Source organism: Scyliorhinus canicula, chromosome 4 (assembly GCF_902713615.1).
Source record: "Scyliorhinus canicula chromosome 4, sScyCan1.1, whole genome shotgun sequence".
NCBI classification, from domain to species: domain Eukaryota; kingdom Metazoa; phylum Chordata; class Chondrichthyes; order Carcharhiniformes; family Scyliorhinidae; genus Scyliorhinus; species Scyliorhinus canicula.
Genome location: NC_052149.1, coordinates 109587135 through 109611151, shown reverse-complemented (window position 1 = coordinate 109611151; position 24017 = coordinate 109587135). Strand labels below are relative to the sequence as shown.

The window sequence follows — 24017 nt, the reverse complement described above, 5'->3', positions numbered from 1 at the left end:
ATGGTTGGCTGCTCCATCTTAACAGAGAAACCACATAAAAACATCCCTTTTAATATAAAGCACGTCTTGTTAAAGTAGGTTATAGAGGCAGGGTATAACCCAGCATAACAGCAGCTATTAAGGTCTGGAAAATACTTAAAATACTGAATAGACAAGTTATATATCAAAATAAAACATCTGCAGTTCTATATTTCTCTGACTTTGGCTAAATTTCTCACAAATATTTAGCTAATTTCAGTTCTGTTCCTGTAAACCATTTTGATCTCGCCGTCTGCCGTCAATGGTTAATACAATCAAGGCAGCCATTTTAATGTTCCCTATGCCACCCTTGGTACGTACCCCCAAAGACATCGCCATTTTGGAAGTTCTTTCCCTTCTGTGCTTCCTCCTCATTTTGAACAGTAGAGACATGCTTGGCTGAGGCACAGCCCATAGTTCTACGCAAACGGCTTCAACGTGCACTGCCCACAGATCATCTCTAAGATGAAATCTTCTCCCTCCCTGTCAGATGCAACCTGTGGACAAATGAATTAAACAGTCTTAAAATCTCCATGTTAGACATGTTCTCCATCTTCATCACTTTGTTGGGATAGGACAGCAGGCACCATAACCTTTGCCCAAACTCTTTGTCCTTATTTGAACCACAGTGCAAATGAAATCAGCACTCCAATCTGCAGCAAATTCTCCTGGAACAGACAGGAAGGAGATAAAACAGCCTAGCTTCTAATGATCCATCAGTCAAGCCTGTGGCACTGACAGCTAGTTTGTGATCAGGACCTGCTGCTCTCCACCAAGAGCTAATACAGCTGACTGAGGTAGGCAGTAGGGTGCAGTGAAACTCTTCCACAATAAGCAGAGAGAAAATTTAAAAAATAATACTTTTTGAGCCAAAAAGGCAGCATTAAAGAAACCATAAAAATAACACTTGAAGAATGCACGAATATTTAACATTTACAGATGAAGAAAGAGACGAAAAGCTAACGATAGGAATATATATGTCATCTGGCCGACATGGATGTTTTCAGTGTTGATTGATGGCTTTTGTATCTGACAAACATTCAGGTACATGTAGCTCAGTGCTGTTCATTTGAAAATCAGCTGACCTTTAGGGTTGTCTGTGGGCAAAAGAAGGATGCACATGCAGCTACTTCAGTGTATTTCTCTTCTGGTAACTTTGCATCAATGGTAATGTTATCAATGGAAACTCCAAAATCATTCATGACAATTAGATAAATGTTGGCATTACCACAAAACTACATCAATGGCTGTACTTCACAATCTGCAACAAACCATCAATTCCACAAATAGAACAACAAAATCTATCTGAGCTACTGTGATGTCACATTCAGTCGTTTGATATGCATATTTAAAGAAAGTAAAACAGATCTCATGGTCTATCATTTTTGATGGGGAGCAGAGTCAAGACTTGAAATGTAACCAAGGGAGGGAACACATTTCCCTCACTCCAGCTTCATCAATATCAGTACTTAAAAACGACTGAGTTTCATTGAAGTCAAGCAAATTGCAATACACATTTGGTGCATCAAGCTTAACCTGCACATGTGGTCTTCATCTCAATGCACAAATCTATAGGTTGGCGATTGTTTCGTTACTAGCTCATTTTCAATACAGCAGACCTACCTAGAATCCTTTTTAATGACAACACCTATGAAAATGCAGTGATTACAATTTTATCGGATTTGTGGTGTAAAGTGGATAGAAAATTACACAGCCAGGTTTTGTGCTTGATCCCACACTTCATCCTTCTTATTCTTAACACTTTTAAAAGGAACAATTTGTCTTCGCTTAAGGTTCCACAGGCAGCAACCAGAGCCTGATGCCTCACCAAACTAGTTGCCTTAACATGTACTGACAGAAGAGTGTTTAACGGGTAACTGATCCCCAAGGGAAAATGCAGCACCACCAAATTCATTCCTGCCTGTAACCGAAGATGTCAATGCGCATTTCCAGTTAGTAGCTGGATGACGACCAACAGGATAAACTGTGAACCATTCAATCTAACAATTTAGTCTAATTAATACAACACAAAGGCCGGATCAAGCCTGGGACTACCACATTCTCTGTAACTCAGCCATACACCAATTGGTCTTTCTGCTATTATAATAATCATAATCCTTATTATTGTCAGAAGTAGGCTTACATTAATACTGCAATGAAGTTACTGTGAAAAGCTCCTAGTTGCCACATTCTGGCTCCTGTTCGGGTACACAGAGGGAGAATTCAGAATGTCCAATTCACCTAACTGTATGTCTTTCGTGACTTGTGGGAAGAAACCGGAGCACCCGGAGGAAACCCAAGCAGACATGGGGAGAACGTGCAGAAGTGGCCCAAGCCGGGAATCGAACATGGGACCCTGGCGCTGTGAAGCAACAGTGCTAACCACTGTTCTATCATGCTGCGCATATTACTGTGAGAGGTCCTCACATATATTTCACTTAACTATATTGAGGTGCATTTCTTTTTAAAGTGTGGTAGTTAAAAATTAATCAGAAGCCCTGGAATTCCTTCCACATGGGCAACAGAATGGGAAAAAAACATCTTTTCTGACCATGAATATTACAGATACAACGAAAGACATGCAGCATATATTTTCTTCACCATCCTAAAAAAGGAGTCCACGTAAATGGTGTAGCAACACCCAGAACCCATTGCGTCAGAAGATGTAGGTGTAAACCTCATAGCTGTTGCATTCATGATATGGACTATACTGGTGAGCCAAAGCACTCAGCACAGAAGGGAGCTCTATTGAGGATGGGTATTTTCTCAGGCTCCATTCCTAATTCTAACTTTCAACTGTGCCCTCAAGCCAATCTTCTTCACAATCTGGAAAACTTGAAATGGATCATCACAAAGTTCTCTCATTTCCAATGACCACAAACCCAATTTTAGCAAGACCTCCTTAGGACTGAAGACTTTCGATGGCTAGAATTAAAGAACAACCTGCATTTCATTTCATAAGACCGGGTAATTCCAAATGCACTTCACAGCCAATCAAATACATTTGTCTTTGACAAGTCATCCCTGTGGTGTAGAACGTTCAGCAGCCATTTTTTGCACAGTAAGATCCTACAAGCAGCAATTAGATAAATGGCCAGATAATCTGCCTCTAGTGACCTTGATTGAAGGATAAAGGATGGCCATAAGAACTCTCCTGCTCTTCTTCCAGCGTTCTGGAATCTTTTCCTGTCACTTAAAGGTGGCAGATGGTGTCTCTTATTAACATCTTATCCAAAGTACACTATCTCTGACACTGCAAAACTCCTTTGGTGCCACGCTAAGTGTCAGCCTGCATTATGTACTCAACCTCTGGAGTAATATTTGAATCCATAACTTTTGGACTTGAAAATGAGAATGCTATCACAGAGCCCAGTATAATTGTCTCTCTATCCTCTCGAGGACAATAATGTTCTTGCTATGATTAGAATCATAGAATTTACAGTGCAGGAGGCCATTCGGCCCATGGAGTGTTCACCGGCCCTTGAAAAAGGCACCCTACCTAAGGCCACCCTATCTCCGTAACCCAGTAACCCCAACTAACCTTTTTTTGGACACCAAGGGCAATTTAGCACAGCCAATCCACCTAATCTGCACATCTTTGGACTGTGGGAGTAAACCGGAGCAAGCTGAGGAAACCCACGCAGACACAGGGAGAACGTGCAGACTCTGCACATCAAGTGACCCAAGCGGGAATCGAACCAGAGACCCTGGCGCTGCGAAGCAACAATGCTAACCATTGTACTACCGTGTCCTCAAACCAAGAAGCTTTGAGGGCACCCCAGCTCTTCAGTCCATGCAAGCCCTGGCCATTGCCCGAGGGTTTTCATCCTCCTCCTCAGAGGGTTGCACTTTGCCACCCTCCTCGATCGCCTCCTCATCCAAAGAGGAACGCCACATCTCTATCACCTCCTGGCCCAGCTGGTATTCCCGCTGCAGTGCCAAGTTGTGGAGAGCACAGCATTCCACAATGATACAAGACACCCTCTGGGTGCAGTATTGGGATGCCTCCCTGATTTGGTCCAGGCACTGGAACCATATCTTCAGCAGTCCAATCGCCTGCTCGGCCTTGAGATTAGCTATTGCGAATCTCAGCTATAGTACTGGTGTCATCAGCTACCTCCTGAGTGGGCACCCCCTGTCCCCAGGTGACTAAAATTGCACACAATACCACAGATGGCACTTGACCAGCTCCTTAACTGGTAACAATAAAAACACTTTATATTCATATTCTCTATTGTTACCCAACTTGACATGTCTACAAAGCTGGGCTCCTAGATTTTTATCCACAACAGACAGCTGTTCCATTTAATAGAGATCATCTTTTGGTTTGTTTCTTCTTTACCAATTAATTTACACTTTACCCATATTGAACAGCACCTGGCAATTTACCAACGAGTCCCTAGTCCTTCCGAATCTAATTATCTACTACTTCTCATGAATAGACAGTTTCGCTCTTTTGTATAATTTGATTACCTGGAGGTTTGGTCACAATATCCTCATCCACAATAATTGTTAAAACGATGGATGTCCTACAGCTGTATTAGCCACTGAATTGTCCTACTCAACGTTGTTCAGCTTTGAAAGTGTTCATTTATGGGGTACTCTTGGTTTCATGTTTCTAAGCTACTTATGTATCCAGAGCTATACCTTAAACCTTACTTCACTACTTCTTAACATAGCTATTAATAATTAGTGGTGAACTTCAACAAAATATTTTTGAAAATCCAGGCATATAATACCATCTGCGCTGTCCTCGCCTACCAACTCAAGATAAATCTGCCAATTATTTAAATATCCTCTCCCTTTACTCAACCTATGTTAGTTGAACTGGCTGTGATTGTCATGTACACAAAGAATCTTTCAAATTTGTTCATTAAATTGTGTATGGTTTCTGCAGGCTTTGCATTCAGGACCAACACACCTCAGGGCCAAAGAGAGAAGGCATTTACTTCAGGAAGACCACAATATATATCAATTACTGTCAATATCTTGGGATAGATGCCAATCAAAAAAGGTTTTGGATGTGACCAACCTTGCTAAGCTCCGATGGCATCGCTGTAATAAAAGCTGGAAAGCAAGTCTTGACTTCTTCAACTCCAATTTTGTGTTCCCCAATCACTTCACCTCTAACTCCACAGTACCACATGTTTTCCCTTAATATTATGTGCAGCCCAACAATCAATAAGTGTGGTCCATTAAATAATTAAAGCTCCAATTCTAATTGAAGCACTGGGGAACATTAACTCTTTCCCAACAGATTCCCCCTCTAAAGAAAAAAAATCTTTTAAGTTTTACGTAAATTACCAAAACACAAATGTAAATATTTTCTTCCCGACAATAAATGTACCCGATTCCCCTTCTTAAAATTTTTTTTCCTCCACCCTCACATTCTCTTCCTTAGAGGAAAAGTTCTAATAACTTCTTTAAGCTAGCCCCTTATTTCAATTGGCATTCAGATAATTGGTAACTGCTACCAACCCACTTGGTCTTGTCAATCTCCCTGTTCTCTAGCATCTGTTTTGGGCTCGCTTTGTCAATTCATACAATGAAACGTACATAGAAAATAGAAGCAGGAGGCAGCCAATTGGCCATTCAGAACTGCTCCACCATTCATTGTGATGATGGCTGATCATCAAGTCTAATATCCAGATCAGACCTTACCCCTCATATCCCTTAGGCCCCAAGAGCTATATCTGATTCCTTCCTGAGACTACACAATGTTTTGGCCTCAACTACTTTCTGTGAAAAATGAAAAATGAAAATAGCTTATTGTCACGAGTAGGCTTCAATTAAGTTACTGTGAAAAGCCCCTAGTCGCCACATTCCGGCGCCTGTCCGGGGAGGCTGGTACGGGAATCGAACCGTGCTGCTGGCCTGCTTGGTCTGCTTTAAAAGCCAGCAATTTAGCCCAGTGAGCTAAACCAGAATCCACAGATTCACCACTCTCTGGGGGGGAAGAAATTTCTCGTCGCCTCCGTCCTAAAAGGTTTACCCTTTATCCTCAAACTATGACCCATATTTCTGGACATCCACACCATCAGGAACCTCTGTGTAGTCTCTTTTCATAGACTCTTTTCATTGAGTGGACATTCTCCCAAAAAGGACTTGCTGTCTATGCAGCATTCTGTAGGTACTGTTCCCAAAAGTCTGTTCTATTCAAAATTTCACTCAGGATCTTGGATATTAAAAAATGCTATCTCTACTGCCTCCACTGGGGCATGTGTCTCCACTGACAATGTACTTTATTTTAACCACACTTATCTTTTTACTTACCCATGCCAAAGGGCAACATTTACCTTCCTCCCCAGGAGAAAAATTATAAATCCTCCCACACTCAAAAAGCCATCACAGAGATTAGGATAAGGTACATCACTAAGAGGGGAATTTCAAAACACAATTTTCCAATTTTGTTTTGTTCGAACAATTCCTTCATCTTTGGGATCATTTATTTTAGTGCTTAGTTTCTTTTTACATTTCTTTAAATTAAGGGGCAATTTAGCGTTGCCAATCCACCTACCTTGCATATCTTTGAGTTGTGAAGGTGAGACTCACATAGACACAGGAAGAATGTGCAAACTCCACACAGACAGTGACCCAGGCCAGGATCGAACCCGGGTTCTCGGCGCCATGAGGCAGCAGTGCTAATCACTGAGCCACCGTGTCGCCCCGCCCCCCCAGTGCATAGTTCTAAAACATCAAAACTGGCTTCCACTCTTGTCTATCTAGCTAACCAATTCAGCTGCCGAATTAAACATCTAAGTTCCTCTTTTTCCATTTCAGAAGCCACCGTATTCTTTTGTGAGGCCCTACCGCAAGTAATTGCTATGGGGTTAATATTCTCTAAGTAAGGCTGCTGACGTAGAGTGACATGCCTACCACTATTGCCCGATCTGTAACCCAATGCATCTGAATGCAGCAGAAGCCTGACTTCCAATCTTGAACTCCGTTCTAAGTCGGTTAATTAACAGTATTTTCAAATTCGCTACGCCCACACAAAAAAATCATCTGTATGCATCATGAAGGTGCTCAAAAGTTTCCCTCCATTGTGCCAACAAAACTTCACAGAGTCTGCTTTCAACCGAAGGCTGCCCAACTTTAATAAAACTGATCTAGCGGTGAAATAACAAACCCTGGAGGAGTCATTCAACCCGTATGCACATTTATTCAACTTCCAGAGTACCCTTTCTGTGATTGTTGCCTCTTTCATAGGACAAAGACAAATCTCTCTTGGAAACTGATGTCCCTGTAAGAAGGCAGCTTTAATATCTATTGACTTGCATTCTCAAGCATTTGTGGCTAACAGAGCCAGGAACATCTTCAAAATAACATTTCCTGCCGTAGGTGGAATCTACCCTTAAATCTTGGTCACCCAGGTTTTCTTCAAAACCTCGTGCCACCAGCCTTACTCGAAGGAACCATGCTCTGCTACCATTGTTTAGTTCCGATGGTATCTCTGTAATAAAAACTGGAAAGCAAGTCTTCAATTGAATTTCAATTTTATTGTGTTTGACAATCACTTCTTCTCGAACTTCTCAGTGCCATGTGTATCCCTTTATATATGTGTGCAGTCTATCAAACAATAAATGTGGTCTATTGAACAATTAAAGCTCCAGTTCTAATGTAAATACTGGGGAACGTGAACTCAATCCTAACAACCCAGTCAGGTTGTTCCACTCAATTACTCAGAATCTTGGGCTTTTTGCACTCCCGGTTTCGTCTGCAGGTGTTATGTGCGCAGGAAAATGCAGATCGAAAACTTGTGAATGGTTGCCTCTCAAATGTAGTTCAGAAAAATACAACTTTTAATTTCCTTTATTCAGGGATAGCTTCAAATAAATGTCAAGCCATATCCTGGCTGAATGACAGCCAGACAGTATGAATCCAGTGAATAACAAGGTTCAGTATGTAGTAGGCTCAGTAAGGAAATTACATGCTAATTAACGTCATGTTATTAAAACAAACTATGTTTTAAGGATTAGCCCAGACGCAAACAAAAATCTTTTGTTGGTTTTGACATTCAGTTTGTAATTATTGAAAATGTATCAATATTCATTAACATACTTAATGTTCAATACTTTTGACCAGTGATTTGCTGTCTGAGCTGTGATGTGATAAATTGTATTTTCTTCCACCTACCAAGGGTTCAAACAAAGTGAAAAAGAGTGCTATAAAGCAGTCTCTAAATGTCACTGCGCATCGTCACTTAGCACATTATAAACAAGTCACTGCATTCTTTTAAAAGGTTCCACCAAAGATCCTATGGCTGGCTAATTGAAAAACAAAGTTGCCACGTTTACGGAACAAAATACTGAAACAAATAGCACTTCTGCACACAGAATTAACAAAGAGTCAACGAGCCACGCTGTTAGTGATTCTGTGGCATAAAGATAATACTACGTTGGTTCTGCCTTTTAAACAATACATCTGAAGATTTCTCTTTTCTCACAACCCAATTTTCAAGGGGATGAAAACTTGTACATCAATGGTCTAGGAAATGGAATTCTATGTTGGACACCTTGAGTAAACATCAAGCAGATATAGAGCAGAAAAACAGACCATTAATATTCTGCAAAGAAAAGTATGCCCCATATTGCCAGTGCAAATCTTCCATTTCTTCCAGCTTTACAGTCTACATAAAGCTGCCAATTTTGTGTCAATTTATGGTAAATTGGCAATTTTATATCCGAGAATCCATACCTAGCAGGAACTAAGTAGGTTCCTCAATCTTCATACCAGACACAAGAGATATTCAGTCCACAGGGCTCTGGACACAGGATTCATGGTCCTTGAAATTGAAGGACAGTACGTTAACCCATTAATACTGCCAACCCTCCAATGTACTGCTTTGGATACTGTTGAGGGGAATGACTCAGGGGAAATCAGCAACAGCCAAATACGTTGCACCACAGTTGGTTCTGCTGCAGACTGGAAGAGTAAAAAAGTGTGGGAATGCAATAGTTATAGAGGATTCAATTGTAAGGAAAATAGATAGATATTTGTGTGGCCACAAACGAGACTCCAGGATGGTATGTTGCCTCCCTGCTGCTCGGGTCAAGGATGTCTTGGAGCGGTTACAGGGCATTCTGGAGGAGGAACATGAACAACTAGTGGTTGTGGTATACATCAGTACCAACAACATTCGTAAAAAACATTGGGAGTTAGGAAGAAAAACACCAAGGGGCAAAATAAATTTGTAGGTATATCATTTGTATCTAGACCATCAAACTGCTGGTAATGTTGGGAATAGCGTTAGATGGGAAATCAGAGATGCATGTGATAAAGGAACATCTGTGATTATGGGTAACTTTAATCTGTATGTAGATTGGGTGAGTCAAATTAGTCATAGTACAATAGAGGGGGGATTTCTGCAATGTATACGGGATGGTTTTCTGGACCAATACATTGAGGAACCAACAAGGAAACAGGCCATCTTGGACTGGGTGTTGTGCAATGAGACAGGATTAGTTAGTAATCTAGTTGTGAGAGAACCCTTAGGGATGAGTGACTATAATATGATAGAATTCTTTATTGAGATTCAGGAAGGTAACTATGATAGTATGAGGCATGAGTTGGCAAAGATGGACTGAGTAACATAACTGAAAGGGAGAACAGTGGACAGGCAATGAAGGATCGAATAGGTGAACTCCAAAAGTTGTTTTTTCCTGTTTGGCGCAAGGGTAGAAAGTGAATTATGGCCAAGCCACGGCTTACAAGGGAAATTAGTGATAGTATTAGATTCAAAGAAGAGGCACACAAATTAGCAAGAAAAAGAAATAGACTTGAGGATTGGGAACAGTTTAAAATCAGCAAAGGCAGACATGGGACTGATTAAGAAGGGGAAAATTCAGTAAGCTAGCGGGCAACATAAACACAGACTACAAAAATATCGGTCGGTATGTAAAGAGAAGAAAAAGTCAGAAACGGGGGAATTCATAACGGGGAACAAAGAAATGGCTGAGGAGTTAAATTCGTACTTTGCCTCTGTCTTTAAAAGGAAGTCATGAATAATGTACCGGAAGTCAAGAGAAACACAAGTTTCAGTGAGGACCTGAAGAAATTAGTATTAGTAAAGATCTGGCTTGGGGAAATTAATGGGATAGAAGGCGGATAAATCTCCAGCGTGTAATAACTTCATCCCAGAGTACTTGAGGAAGTGGCCCCAGAAGTAGTAGATCCATCGGTGGTCATTTTCCCAAATTCTTTGGACTCTGGAATGGTTCCTACAGATTGTAGGGCAACTAATATAACCCTGATTTTCAAAAAGGGAGGTTGACCTGTGAGCTTAAAGTCGGTAGTAGGGAACTTGCTGGAGTACATTATCAAGAATTTCATGACACAACATTTGGAAAGCAGTGGTACAATTAGACAAAGTCAGCATGGATTTATGAGAGGGAAATCATGCTTGACAAATCTGCTAGAATTGTTTGAAGGTGTAACCAGTAGAGTTGGCCAGGGAGAACCAGTGGATGTTGTTTATTCTGAATTTAGAAGGCTTTCAACAAGGTCTCAAATAGCAGATTACTATAGAACATAGAAAAATACAGCACAGAACAGGCCCTTCGACCCACGATGTTGTGCCGAACTTTTGTCCTAGATTAAGAACAAATTAATCTACACCCCATCATTCTACCGTAATCCATGTACCTATCCAATAGCCGCTTGAAGGTCCCTAATGTTTTCAACTGAACTACTTCCACAGGCAGTGCATTCCATACCCCCTCTACTCTCTAGGTAAAGAACCTATCTCTGATATCCCCCCTATATCTTCCATCATTCACCTTAAATTTATGACCCCTTGTAATGGTTTGTTCCACCCGGAGAAAAAGTCTCTGACTGTCTACTCTATCTATTCCCCTGATCATCTTATAAACCTCTATCAAGTCGCTCCTCATCCTTCTCCGTTCTAATGAGAACAGGCCTAACACCCTCAACCTTTCCTCGCAAGAGCTACTCTCTATTCCAGGCAACATCCTGGTAAATCGCCTTTGCACCTTTTCCAAAGCTTCCACATCCTTCCTAAAATGAGGCGACCAGAACTGCACACAGTGCTCCAAATGTGGCCGTACCAAGGTTTTGTACAGCTGCATCATCACCTCACGGCTCTTAAATTAAATCCCTCTGCTAATGAACGCTAGCACACCATAGGCCTTCTTCACAGCTCTATCCACTTGAGTGGCAACTTTCAAAGATCTATGAACATAGACCCCAAGATCTCTCTGCTCCTCCACATTGCCAAGAACCCTACCGTTAAACCTGTATTCCGCATTGATATTTGTCCTTCCAAAATGGATAACCTCACACTTTTCAGGGTTAAACTCCATCTGCCACTTCTCAGCCCAGCTCTGCATCCTATCTATGTCTCTTTGCAGCCGACAACAGTCCTCCTCACTATCCACAACTCCACCAATATTCATATTGTCTGCAAATTTACTGACCCACCCTTCAACTCCCTCATCCAAGTCATTAATGAAAATCACAAACAGCAGAGGACCCAGAACTGATCCCTGCGGTATGCCACTGGTAACTGGGCTCCAGGCTGAATATTTGCCATCCACCACCACTCTCTGACTTCTATTGGTTAGCCAGTTCATTATCCAACTGGCCGAATTTCCCACTATCCCATGCCTCCTTACTTTCTGCATAAGCCTACCATGGGGAACCTTATCAAATGCCTTACTAAAATCCATGTGCACTACATCCACTGCTTCACCTTCATCCACGTGCTTGATCACCTGCTCAAAGAATTCAATAAGACTTGTAAGGTAAGACCTACCCCTCACAAATCCGTGTTGACTATCCCTAATTAAGCAGTGTCTTTCCAGATGCTCAGAAATCCTATCCCTCAGTACCCTTTCCATTACTTTTCCTACCACCAAAGTAAGACTAACTGGCCTGTAATTAACAGGGTTAACCCTAGTCCCTTTTTTGAACAGGGGCAGGACATTCACCACTCTCTAATCCCCTGGTACCACCCCTGTTGACAGTGAGGACAAAAAGATCATAGGCAACGGCTCTGCAATTTCACCTCTTGCTTCCCATAGAATCCTTGGATATATAAACATCCAATGTAAAGTTAAAGTGCATGGTATTGCGGCGGGTGTTGTCTTGAGATGGATAGAAAGCTGGTTGACAGATAGGAAGCAATGGGTTGAAATAAATGAGTCTTTTTCTCGATTGGCAGGCAGTGACTAGTGGGGTACTGCAGTAATCTATGCTAGGACCCCACTGTTCACATTATATATGAATGATCTGGACGAGGAACTAATTTGTATTATCTCCAAATTTGCAGATAGTACAAAGGTGGGTGGGAGGGTGAGTTGTGAAGAGGATGCGGAGATGCTTGAGCAGGATTTGGACAGGCTGAGTGTGTGGGCACATGCATGTCAGATGCAGTATAATGTGGATAAATGTGAGGTTATCCGCTTCGGTCGTAAAAGTAGGAAGGCAGATTATAATTTGATTACTATTGGGTGTAAATTGAGAGAGGTGGATACTCAGCGAGACCTTGGTGTCCCCATGCATCTATCGCAGAAAGTAAGTGCCCAGGTACAGCAGACAGTAAAAAAGGTAAATATTGGCCTTCACAGCCAGAGGATTTGATTATCGGAATAAGGATGTTTTACTGCAATTGTATAGGGCATTGGTGAGGCCACACCTGGAGTATTGTGTGCAGTTTTGGTGTCCCTTTCTGAGGAACAATGTTCTTGCTATGAAGGGAGTGCAGCAAAGGTTTACCAGGCTGATTCCTGGGATGGCGGGACTGTCACATAAGGAGAGACTACATCGGTTAGGATTATCTGCATTGGAGTTTAGAAGCACGAGAGGGTAACTTATAAAATTCTAACAGTATTAGGCAGGGTAGATTCGGAAAGAATGTTCCCAATGGTGGGGGCTTCCAGAACTAGGAGTTATACTTTGAGGATAAGGGGAAAGTTTTTAGGGCGGAGGTGAGGACAAATCTCTTTGCCCAGCGAGAGTTGTGAATCTGTGGAATTCACTACCACAGAAAGTAGTTGAGGCCAAAACATTGTGGAATTTCAAGAAGAAATTAAATGTAGCTCTTAGGGCTAAATGGATCATGGGATACGGGGAGGAAGGCGGGATCAGGATATTGAACTTGATGATCAGACACGATCATAAGGAATGGTGGAGCATGCTCGAAGGGCCGAATGGTTGGTGTGTGTGTATGTGTATGTGTGTATGTATGTGTGTATGTGTGTGTATGTGTGTACATATAGACTTGTCATAACTGTTGTCATACTGTACATTTTGAGCAGAAAGCCCCTATAATGTGGGATGGTTTAATCCAAATCCTCATAGCACATTTGTATCTGGCCATAAGTGGCATATTTCTTGGACAAGAATGGATTTGTTAAAAGTGCGCATTGTGTTTAATTAACTTGATTGGGCCTTTAATTAATGAGGTAACAGAAAAGGGTTTTCAGGTGTCCATGGACTTACAAAATTGTCTGAAAATCATGAACAGTCCAGAGAGAAAGAGAGAGAGAGAGAGAGAGAGAGAGAGAGAGAGAGGCCGTAGCTTTAGTGATTGATAAGGAGCAAAGGAAAGAGGAGGAGAAAACATTTTTTTAATGAAGGAAGTGGTTAGGATCTAGATTGCATTGCCTGAGTGTGCAGGAGGTACATTCAATCATGGCTTCCAAAGGGGAATTGGGTAAGCGTCTAAATGAAAAATATTTTACAAGGTTACGAGGAAAGGGCAGGGTAGTGGCTCTATCTACATTGGTCTTGCACAAGGCCAGCAGGGATTTAAAGGGCCGAATGGCCTCCTTTTGCCCTGCGTCTATTCTATGATATGTAGATTTGCTTTGGACAAGCAGTGTGTAAAAAGACTCCCAAGCGCTCCCTTATGCATAAGGATTTCCCAAATGACCTTGGAATGGTTAAGATCGCAGTCTCAAAAACCATCAATACCTGACCGAAACCAAATTTAAGATAAAGCCTAGGGTCGACTTGAACCACAAATTAACTGGAAGTACACGGTGAACAGATGCTCATGCCGAGTAGACAGCCACTTTGGCCAAAGCTTTCGCAGTAGTTAAACATGGGGCGTCAGCACGGAGAGGAAGGAAATACATGTATAAATCTTGTGATATAAACTGAACTCTGATCATCACTAATGTGCTGGAACAGTCTGACTGTTCTTGCATGTGTCTTGGCACCATCTCAGTGGAAAGCAGCAGCAATCAATCAGAGGATACAATCAGGTCCCAGCCAATTCAGATCGGGCTGTGAATGAAGATCTTCAGAAGCTCCTGAGCTGCCACTTCAATTCCATGAACACCTTCCTGATAGTGATTGAATCTCTTTGAACTCCCAACAAAATAATATGGCTGTCTGGCACCATCTATCTAGTGGAACAAGATTACCGGTGTTCAAGAGGCTCGAAATGAATACCAAGATTATTTAGAAGTCATCCAGTCATTTTGGGATTTTAATTAAAGGAAAACACCCACGATGTGTTGTCTGAAGCTCCTGGACTTTGAGATGACTGGTCAACATATTCTAACCTGTAATATTATATGTGAACATGTATTCCCCATAATGTCGTATTTAAAGCATTTCATTACCTCAGGACTTTACAAAAAGCAAATAAAGTTCCTTTTAACGTTGGGAAATACAGAAAACTCCCAAAATAGATGGGCAATGCTTTAAGCAACATTGGCAGAGGGATACGTATTGGTCAAGCCACCAGGGTGAACTCCTGTGCTCTTTCACAATAGTGCAACATATATCATAGAATTTACAGTGCAGGAGGCCATTCAGCCCATCAAATCTGCACCGGCCCTTGGAAAGAACAGCCGACCCAAGCCCACACCTTCACCCAATCCCCGTAAACAGTAACCCCAAACCTTTTTGGACACTAAGGGCAATTTAGCATGGCCAATCCACCTAACCTCCACATCTTTGGACTATAGGAGGAAACCGGAGAACAAGGAGGAAACCCATGGGGAGAACGTGCAGACTCCGCACAGACAGTGACCCAAGCCGGGAATCGAACCTGGGACCCTGGAGCTGTGAAGCAACTGTGCTAACCACTGTGATACCGTGCCATCCCATCTTTTCCACCTACCCAAGAAGGTAGAGCATCATTGATTTTATGTCTCATCCGAAACCCAACATTGCAGCAATCCCTTATTACTGCACTGGAGTTTTAGCCTTGATTAACGTGGCACAATCACTGCCCTCTAATTGTGAATTTACCACAAATGTACAGCTACGAGCTGTTCACACCACATGAAGCAAATTATGAAACCAGACTGATTTTTTTTTTAAACATTACCAGTTTAAACCCAAAGAGGTGTCCAGTGGTGCCATATCACTGTCTCATCATCCATACTCCAGCAATGTTGTCCCACCTCAGTGGGACCCCTGATCAGATGTATATGTTGTAATTGCTTAGAGTTACTGTAAATGATTATTTCATGGGATATGGGCATCGTTGGTTAGATCAGCATTAATTTCCCATCCCTAATTGCCCCTGGGAAAGAGCTGAGCTGCCTTGTTGAACCGTTGCAATCTACGTGGCATAGATACACCCAGTGCTGTTCGGGAGGGAGATCCACATTTTTGACAAACCCCCATGAAGGAATGATAACATAGTTCCAAGTCAGGACAGTGTGAGACTTGGAGGGGAACTTGCAGGTGGTCAATTCTCGTGCAGGTGTTGCCTTTGTACTTCACGTGGTAAAGATCACTGGTTTAGAAGGTGCTGTCAAAGTAGCTTTGGAGATGCAATGCATTGTGTAGATCAAAGTTTATCAAAGTGAGGGTCGCAACCCGCAGATGGGTGTCAGGAAGGTTGTGGAACAATTGGTGCCACATTCACACGGTGGTCCCGATTGTGAGAGAAGCACCTAATGGCCACAACTGGCATTTTTATTGACCATGTCAGTTGCTACCTGCCTTTTAAATGAGAAGGAAATGAGGTTGTCTGCAGTATTCCGGTGATAAACGACAGCAGTGAGGTCACGCGCCATGCATGTACATTTGCTGTGGTGCCAAATCAGAGGACAGCTTCTTCCATTACTAGCTGCTGGCAAGCAAGTGGACTGTGAAGCCGAATCATTTTATTACAAGTAAGAGACGGCTAGAAATGCAAGTAGGCAGAGTACCTCCTAGCCAGGATCTCACATCTGAATCAGTTGGTGAGCGCTGCACAGGAAAGTCCACAGTAGGACAGAGCAGTGCTCGTGTTAGCTTTGTACAGGGCTCCAGAGCCTCTACTTAACAGTCTACAAAGCAAAAACTTAAATCGGAAGCAAAGCAGTATAAAGGTGATTTCTTGGGGTATGGCTTTGTCAATTGCGCCAATGCAAATAAGGATGCAAAGCCCATGTGTGTTATATGCAAAGAAGCACTGGCAAATGAGAGGAGAAGCTTAAGATTTTGAAAGAGAAATGGTGGGGTTGAGACCCCAGAATCAGTTATTAACTTGCAGCTGACTCAAAATGAAAAAAATTATACTGCTGTACTTGACCTGTCATAGCACATTAAAACACACACCAAAAGTCCATGAGGCTATCAGCATTCTGGAGTACATCTCCCAAGAGTATCAAGTGCTGAGCAAAAGAAGCATTCTGTTGCTGTTGCCCTTCACGATGACCTACGTAAGGTTTTATTTTCCATTCTCAAAGTTGAAGAATGCAAAGGAATTGGCTGAAGTCTGCATCTGATATGCACATTGCCCTCACCTCCTTTGAACCTAATTAGAGTGACATCATGAGAACCAAGCAGTCTCCCCTTTTGCGTCAAAGGTATGTGAACTTCATTTGTTGCAAAGGCCAGCAGGCTTGGATCGCGAAGATCAGCCAATGTGAAAAGTGGGTCCCTGGAAGTTTGAAAACCACTGGTGTAGATGGTACACACTGTTGCCACTCTGCATTGGTGGTGGAGGGAATTAATGTTTAAGGTGAAGGATGGGTGTCAATGAAGCGGGGCTGCTTTTTCCTGGATGATGACAAGCCTCGAGCCTTCTTAGAGCTTCACTCATCCAGGCAATGAGTGTATTATAACACACTCCTCCTGACTTTTGCCTTGTAGATGGTGGATCAGCTTTGGACAGCCAGGAGGTGAGTTTGTCATTGCAGATTCCCAACCTCTGACCTGCTCTTATAGCCACTGAATTTATCTGGCTGGTCTAGTTCAGTTTCTGGTCAATAGTAACCCCCAGGATGTTGAAAGTGAGGAATTCAGCAATAGTAATGCCATTGAATGTCATGGGGAGATGGTTAGATTCTCTCTCTTGTAGGAGGTGATTATTGTCTTGCACTTGTGTGGCACAAATGTAACTTAGCCACATGTCAGTTCAAGCTGGACTGTTGTCCAGGCTTTGCTGCATCTGGACACGGCTTGCCTCAGTTCTTGAGGAGTTGCAAATGGTGCTGAACATTGTGCAATCAAACATCCCCACTTGTGACCTTAGAATGGAGGGAAGGTCACTGATGAAGCAGCTGAAGCTGTTTGGGCCGAGGACACGATCTTGAGGAACTCCTACAGAAATGTCCTGGGATTGAGATTTCTGATATTTATGGCTCCAACCAGCGGACGCTTCACCCGCATTCTCATCAACTTCAGTTTTGCGAGTACCCCTTGATGCCACACTCAGTCAAAAGTGATTTTGATGTCCAGGACAGTTATTCTCAATTCATATCCTGAGTTCAGGTCTGGTATCCATGTTTGGACCAAGGCTGTAATGAGGTCAGGAGCAGAATGGAGTGGGTGGAACACAAAGTGATCCTCAACTGAGCTGAGAAAGTGTTGTTTGCTAGTGCTGTCAACTTCCCTTCCACTGGTGGATTAAAGAGGAAATTGCCATGGTTCAAGAATTCATCACAAACTAACTAACAACTTAAATGAAACATAAACCTGTGCTTCTTCCCAACTTAATATGCAATAGAATGAAGCAAATAAAAGTGATAAATTCCAGAGGGTAATTGACCAAACAGCTTCTGTGGAGCACGGTGACCTATATGCTTCCTGTGGGCTTCAACTACACTTACCTTTTTTATTTTAAACCATATTTTTTTCTCTTTGTTCAATATTTCAGTAGCTTTGACTGGTAGACATTTACCACAGATGCAATTTTTAAAACTTCACTGTTGTACTAAAACAGGAGGCCACTGTGTCCAGACAAAACCAGTCTGTGAACAAATGGACCCACACAAGTGAAACCATGAAGACAAAAATCAACAGCTTCTAACAGAACCTGCAGTAAAATCATCATTGCCCAATCATTGATCCATCACCCTCTGTCGGACGGGGCAATGAAGATACTTGCCATTCCCGGCAGCTTTTCACTGAGTTTACGGTCCGAGTCAAAGTCTTCACTGAGTTTACGGTCCGAGTCAAAGTCTTCACTGAGTTTTCAGTCCGAGTCAAGCTCTTCACTGAGTTTTCAGTCCAAGTCACGCTCTACCCCTCAGTAGGAAGATGCAGAAGAAATTAGACCGTTTATATCACCTTTATGCATGCCAGCTGTACTTTCCTACTTTACATCAGTGAATACATTTCAAAAATATTTCACGAGCTGTCCTGATGCTATATAAATGCAAGACTTTATTTTCTTTATTAATACCCAAGAGATTGTTTTGGATTTGCGGATGAAACCTCAAAATCAAGCAAAGTATAAGCCAATAAGAAAAATTCATAAAAAAGTGTGTGCAGTCAAAATATCTTCTGCAGGTAATCCATCATGTTTCTCAATAGTGTGTCTGTGTTACAGTAAGATTAATTTTCCATAGAAAAGAATAGAAAGAAGATGCGTGTAGAAAAAAAGGAAAGAACGGTGGGGAGGGAGGGAGAGAAAGGGGAGACAGGCTGAAAATGGGTGAGTGGGTGGCACAGTGGTTAGCACTGCTGCCTCACAGCACTGAGGACCCAGGTTCTATTCCTGCCCAGGGTCACTGCCCATGTGGAGTTTGCACATTCTCCCGTGTCTGCATGGGTCGCACCCCCACAATCCAAAGATGTGCAGGGTAGGTGGATTGTCCATGCTAAATTGCCCCTTAAATTGGAATTTTTGAAAAAAAAAATGGAGTGAGGAGAGGCAAGGGAGAGCCAGGGTAAAACAAGAGATCTAGAAATGTATGCAAAAGAGGGGAAGGGTGTTGGGCCAGAACCAGCAAGGTGGGAGGGAGGGGGGAGATCCCAAACAGAACAGGGTGAGATGGATGAAAATAAAGAGGGATGGTACAAAATAAAGGCAGAGAAGATGATGACTAGGGGCTTTTCACAGCAACTTCATACTTGTGACAATAAAAGGTGATAATTATTATTATTTAATGGGGAATGGAAATCTGCCTGGTTGCAAGAAGGAGGAAAGAAGAGCCCAGAAACAATGAACTCGAAACAACTTAATATAGACTGGAACAATACCACAGCAGCTATTAAGATCATCCTTTGAATGGACTGCAGAGATTGAAGATTTCTCTTCAAGCAGCCACTGTCATCACACTGAAATGTTAAGAAGATTTTCAACAAAAAAAACTGATGAATGTTCTTTTTTCAGGTCAACAAGTATCAACTGGCTCATTGGTGGAAAAGATTTCCAATCCATAACTAGCTTGTGTGTAGGAGTTTGATTCATGGCAGTGCAGTACATTTCATTGCTGACTGCACTAAATGCCCATTTTCCTTATCTCCTCTACTAAAGACACATACATAGATCCATGGCCAACACTCAATGGCTACACCTAACTAGGCACTCCCACATGTACATCTAATCTATTCACATGCTCACCTGATATCCTCATCTGTATGTGTGTGCGACACACACACACGCACAATTAATATAGAACTCTGAATTCTTGCCCCTCTCCATCACACAAGGCTAACTGGCAACCTGCTTCACAGTTCCCCAGCTGAGCTCTGCAGGAACATTTGTTAAGGACAGGGATCAGACCTTGCTCAGATCTCAACCTACATGACCAAGTTTTACGGAGGTTATAACAGGCAGGCACCTCATTGCTAAGAAAAAACTCAGAAGTTAGACCCGTCTGTAATTATTGAACAGTCCGGCATGGTATATCTAGGCAAGCTTTTCGACCCTACATACTGTAGCTATATTATATGCTCTGCTCTTTTACTCCCTGCCACCAGGCCAGCTAGTGTTAGGAAACACAATGTAACAGCTCTGATACATACAAACAGGAGTCCATCTGCGATGCAAAAAAACTAGTTGCTTTCTTCAGGTAATCAACGACATTCCAACCTGTACATGCAGGAGTGAATCTCCAATGAATAATTAATCTCACCAGAACTCCAAACCAGGAATCATGAAAGAAAAAGAAACATAGAAGGTGCAAAAGGGTGATGGGTAAGTTATAGAATCCCTACAGTGCAGAAGGAGGCCATTTGGCCCAATGAGTCTGCACTAACCCTCCAAAAGAGCACTCTACCTAGACGCACATATTTGGACTGAGGGAAGAAAACAAAGAACCCGGAGGAAACCCACGTATGCATGGGGAGAACATGCAAACTCCACACCAGACTTCTAAGGCCGGAATCAAATGGTAGGGAAGGGAAAAGTGGTTGGAGAAGAGAGAGAGAGAGAGTCAGAGAGAGATAATCAGTGAGTGTGAGAGAGAAATGTCACGATAGCCATTCATTACATTTACACTTGCTTACAGATTTTTGAACTGGAACTAGCAGTTATTGAAATCAAAAGTGTGGTGCCCTCTCCAGAGAATATGGGGGACCTATGTGTCCTTAGCCACACCGACTGAAGAATTTTTATTGAGAAACACCTTGTAGAGCTGCCAATTCAATCTTAAATCGTGTACAAAAACGTGAAATAAAGAGTGGGAAAGAAAGATCGGAGAGAAAGGGAGAGATAAAAGTTTATAATAATAATGTTTATTGTCACAAGTAGGCTTCAATTAAGTTACTGTGAAAAGCCCCTAGTCACCACATTTCAGCACCTGTTCAGAGAGGCTGGTACAGGAATTGAACCCGCACTGTTGGTATTATTCTGCATTACAAGCCAGCTGTTTAGCTCACTGTGCTAAACCAGCCCCTTTAAAAAGTTTTAAAAACTCCCAATAGTAATTCAATCAGAAAAAATGAGACTCCACATTTGGAAAAGCTAATTTTCCGTGCCATGTTGCTTGACAGGAGTTAAGGCTCGTCACGCCATTAAACATTCACTCACACTGGAGTTGACAAACTCTAACATTTTCCTAATTTTTTGGAAGACATCTCGCTTTATTACAACAGCTTCACCTCATTCCATGTGTTTCAATGCTGCATCTCTCACACAGGTAGTTATTACGGAACAGGACAACTGAATTCTGTGTTCTGTACACGTCTGGATGCCCAAAACCTACTGACCTATTTGCACTTTAATAACAGAAAGCACGGGCTGTTCTATACCAAATATTCGGACCAGTAGATGACAAACTCCACCATGAGCATCGCAACTGGACATCAACCAATATATAGTTTAGAAAATAAATTTACGCGGATATTTCAGAATTCTTAACATTTTGGTGGGCTTTTCCACCTCTCACCTGCCCGCTCTCCCATCTCCAACGCCATGTTTTGCAGCAGTGGAGGCAGCCCACTATAGGCAAACAGCAGGATTCTTGGGTCCTACTGCTAGGGTTTCATGTTGTTCGTGCCCTCCGCTGCCAGGGAACCCGGAGTGGGGCTAACCGACAGTGGGACCGGATGATCCCGCTGGCGGGAACTGCCAGAGAATCTCTCCCATCGTGTTGGATTGACTCACTTTTTGCCAAAGACATAATCTCAAACAAATATCTTTTAATGGTTCCTACCTTCATGAAAAAAGTTACAATTTCAAATAACTTGCCAAATACAAGATAATAATATTCATCATCACTTATTGTCACAAGTAGGCTTCAATGAAGTTACTGTGAAAAGCCCCTAGTCGCCACATTCCGGCGCCTGTTTGGGGAGGCTGTTACAGGAATTGAACACGTGCTGCTGGCCTTATTCTGCATTACAAGCTAGCTGTTTAGCCCACTGTACTAAACCAGCCCCAGTGCTAACAAAGCAAATTCTGCTGCATCCACCATGGAGTGCCCAAATACCTCACTGTCCTCCAGCCATGCAAACTAATTACATCTTAATTCAAGAAAAATAAACAGGATTAGATTGGATTGACCTCAGCTGTGTGGCCCAAGACTCATCAATTCTCACGTGGAAAACAAGGCAAGGCATGGAGAGAGTTAGAGTAAGACCCAGAGAATGGAGAGAGAAATAAAAAGTACACCATTGGAAAATAGTCACCACTTATACAAAACATTGCAACTAAATAACAATGTGAATCTCTCCTGCCCAGATTATAATATAAAGTTTCTCTCTTTATCTTTCTGACTGATACATTCCAGTACTGCGGCAATTAAATGCAATATGGAAACACAGTTATCAAAGGTAGAGTGAAGAGTTCCTATTAATCCGAGCTAAAGATATAAAATATACTTCAATGTTACCATCTCACATTGACAAATTGCATATAAAATAGTTCCACCTACCCAGACATTTATTTAAGGAGGTAAAACATGACTCTCCGCAATACTATACCCCGAGTAAGGAGGAAAGATTCTATGTGATGGATAAACATATAGTTTTTTAAAATAAATTTAGATTACCCCATTATTTTTTCTATTAAGGGGCAATTTAGCATGTCCAAACCACCTACTCTGCACATTTTTGGGTTGTGGGGGCGAAACCCACGCAGACACGGGGAGAATGTGCAAACTCCACACGGACAGTGACCCAGAGCCGGGATCGAACCTGGGACCTCAGCGCCGTGAGGCGGTTGTGCTAACCACTAGGCCACCGTGCTGCCCTAAACATACATAGTTAATCAAGAAAATTAAAGATAGTATAAGGATGAAAGAAAAAGCATATAAAGAGGCAAAAGTCAGTGATAGCCCCTAAGATTGGGGCAAATTCAGAATCCAGTAAAGGAGGATAAAAAGGATAATAAAGAGTGAGAAAATAAACCATGAGGCCAAACTAGCAAGGAATACAAAACGGACATTAAGAGCATCTGTAAATACGTAAGAAGGAAGAGCGAGGTCAAAGTGTACAGGTGGTATTCTCCCCATTCCCCCCCACCCCCACCGGGTGGGAGAATCGCTGGGGCGCCGCGCGGATCGCGCCACGCCACCCTGACACCCGCACACGAGTCTCCCACCCCCCCCCCCCCCCCCCGAAACCAGCGGTGCGCAAATCACGCCGGGCCGCTCGGAGAATTGCTGCAAACGGCGAGCGATGGGGTCTGGCGAGCGATCGGGGCTCCTCCTCCCCACTCCTCCTCCTCCTCCCCCCACCCCCCCTGGCCTACTTCCTTCCGTGGCCGGCCCCACAACCCCGGCGCCATGTTGGTGAGGGGCCAGAGTGCTGCGGGAGGTAACCGCGCATGTGCTAGTTGGCGCGGGCCAACTACGCATGTGCGGGACTCAAGGCGCCGAGTCTTTTACGCGGCGTCAGGTCTCTGATGCCACGCCGTGGCCCCGCCCATAAACCGCGTGACGCCCCTACTAGCCCCACGGAGGGGGGGGAGAATAAGGGTCTGTGTACGGGCGCCGACGCCAGAGTAAAACACTCCTGTTTTTACTCCGGCATCGGCACTTAGACTCCCGTTGGGAGAATACTGCCCTACATATGCCTTTAGAGAATGAATCTGAGGAGATAGTTGTGGGGAACAAGGAAATGGCAGAGGAGTTAAATAGATATTTTGCATCAGTGTTTACAGAAGATACTTCAAACGTCCCATTCATACTGAATAATACAGGGGAGCAATGGCATATCACAGTATTTCACAGCTTTTCACAGTAACTTCATTGAAGCCTACTTGTGACAATAAGCGATTTTCATTTCATTTCATATCACCATCACTAGAGAAGTCGTATTAGACAACTAATGGGGCTTAAGACAGACAGGTCCCGTGGCCCTGATGGCTTGCATCCTAAGATTCTAAAAGTGGCTACAGAGATACTAGATGCATT

General features: G+C 42.7%; 1 protein-coding gene across 1 annotated transcript in view; it reads right to left on the bottom strand.

Moving 5' to 3' along the window:
• acbd6 (acyl-CoA binding domain containing 6) overlaps positions 1-24017 on the bottom strand; it is a 571355-nt gene that overhangs the window by 493199 nt on the left and 54139 nt on the right. Inside the window, exon 2 of the mRNA XM_038794993.1 lies at positions 340-515. Coding sequence (XP_038650921.1) covers positions 340-433 — 94 coding nt within the window. The 5' untranslated portion in view covers positions 434-515. The remainder of the gene's footprint in view (positions 1-339; positions 516-24017) is intronic.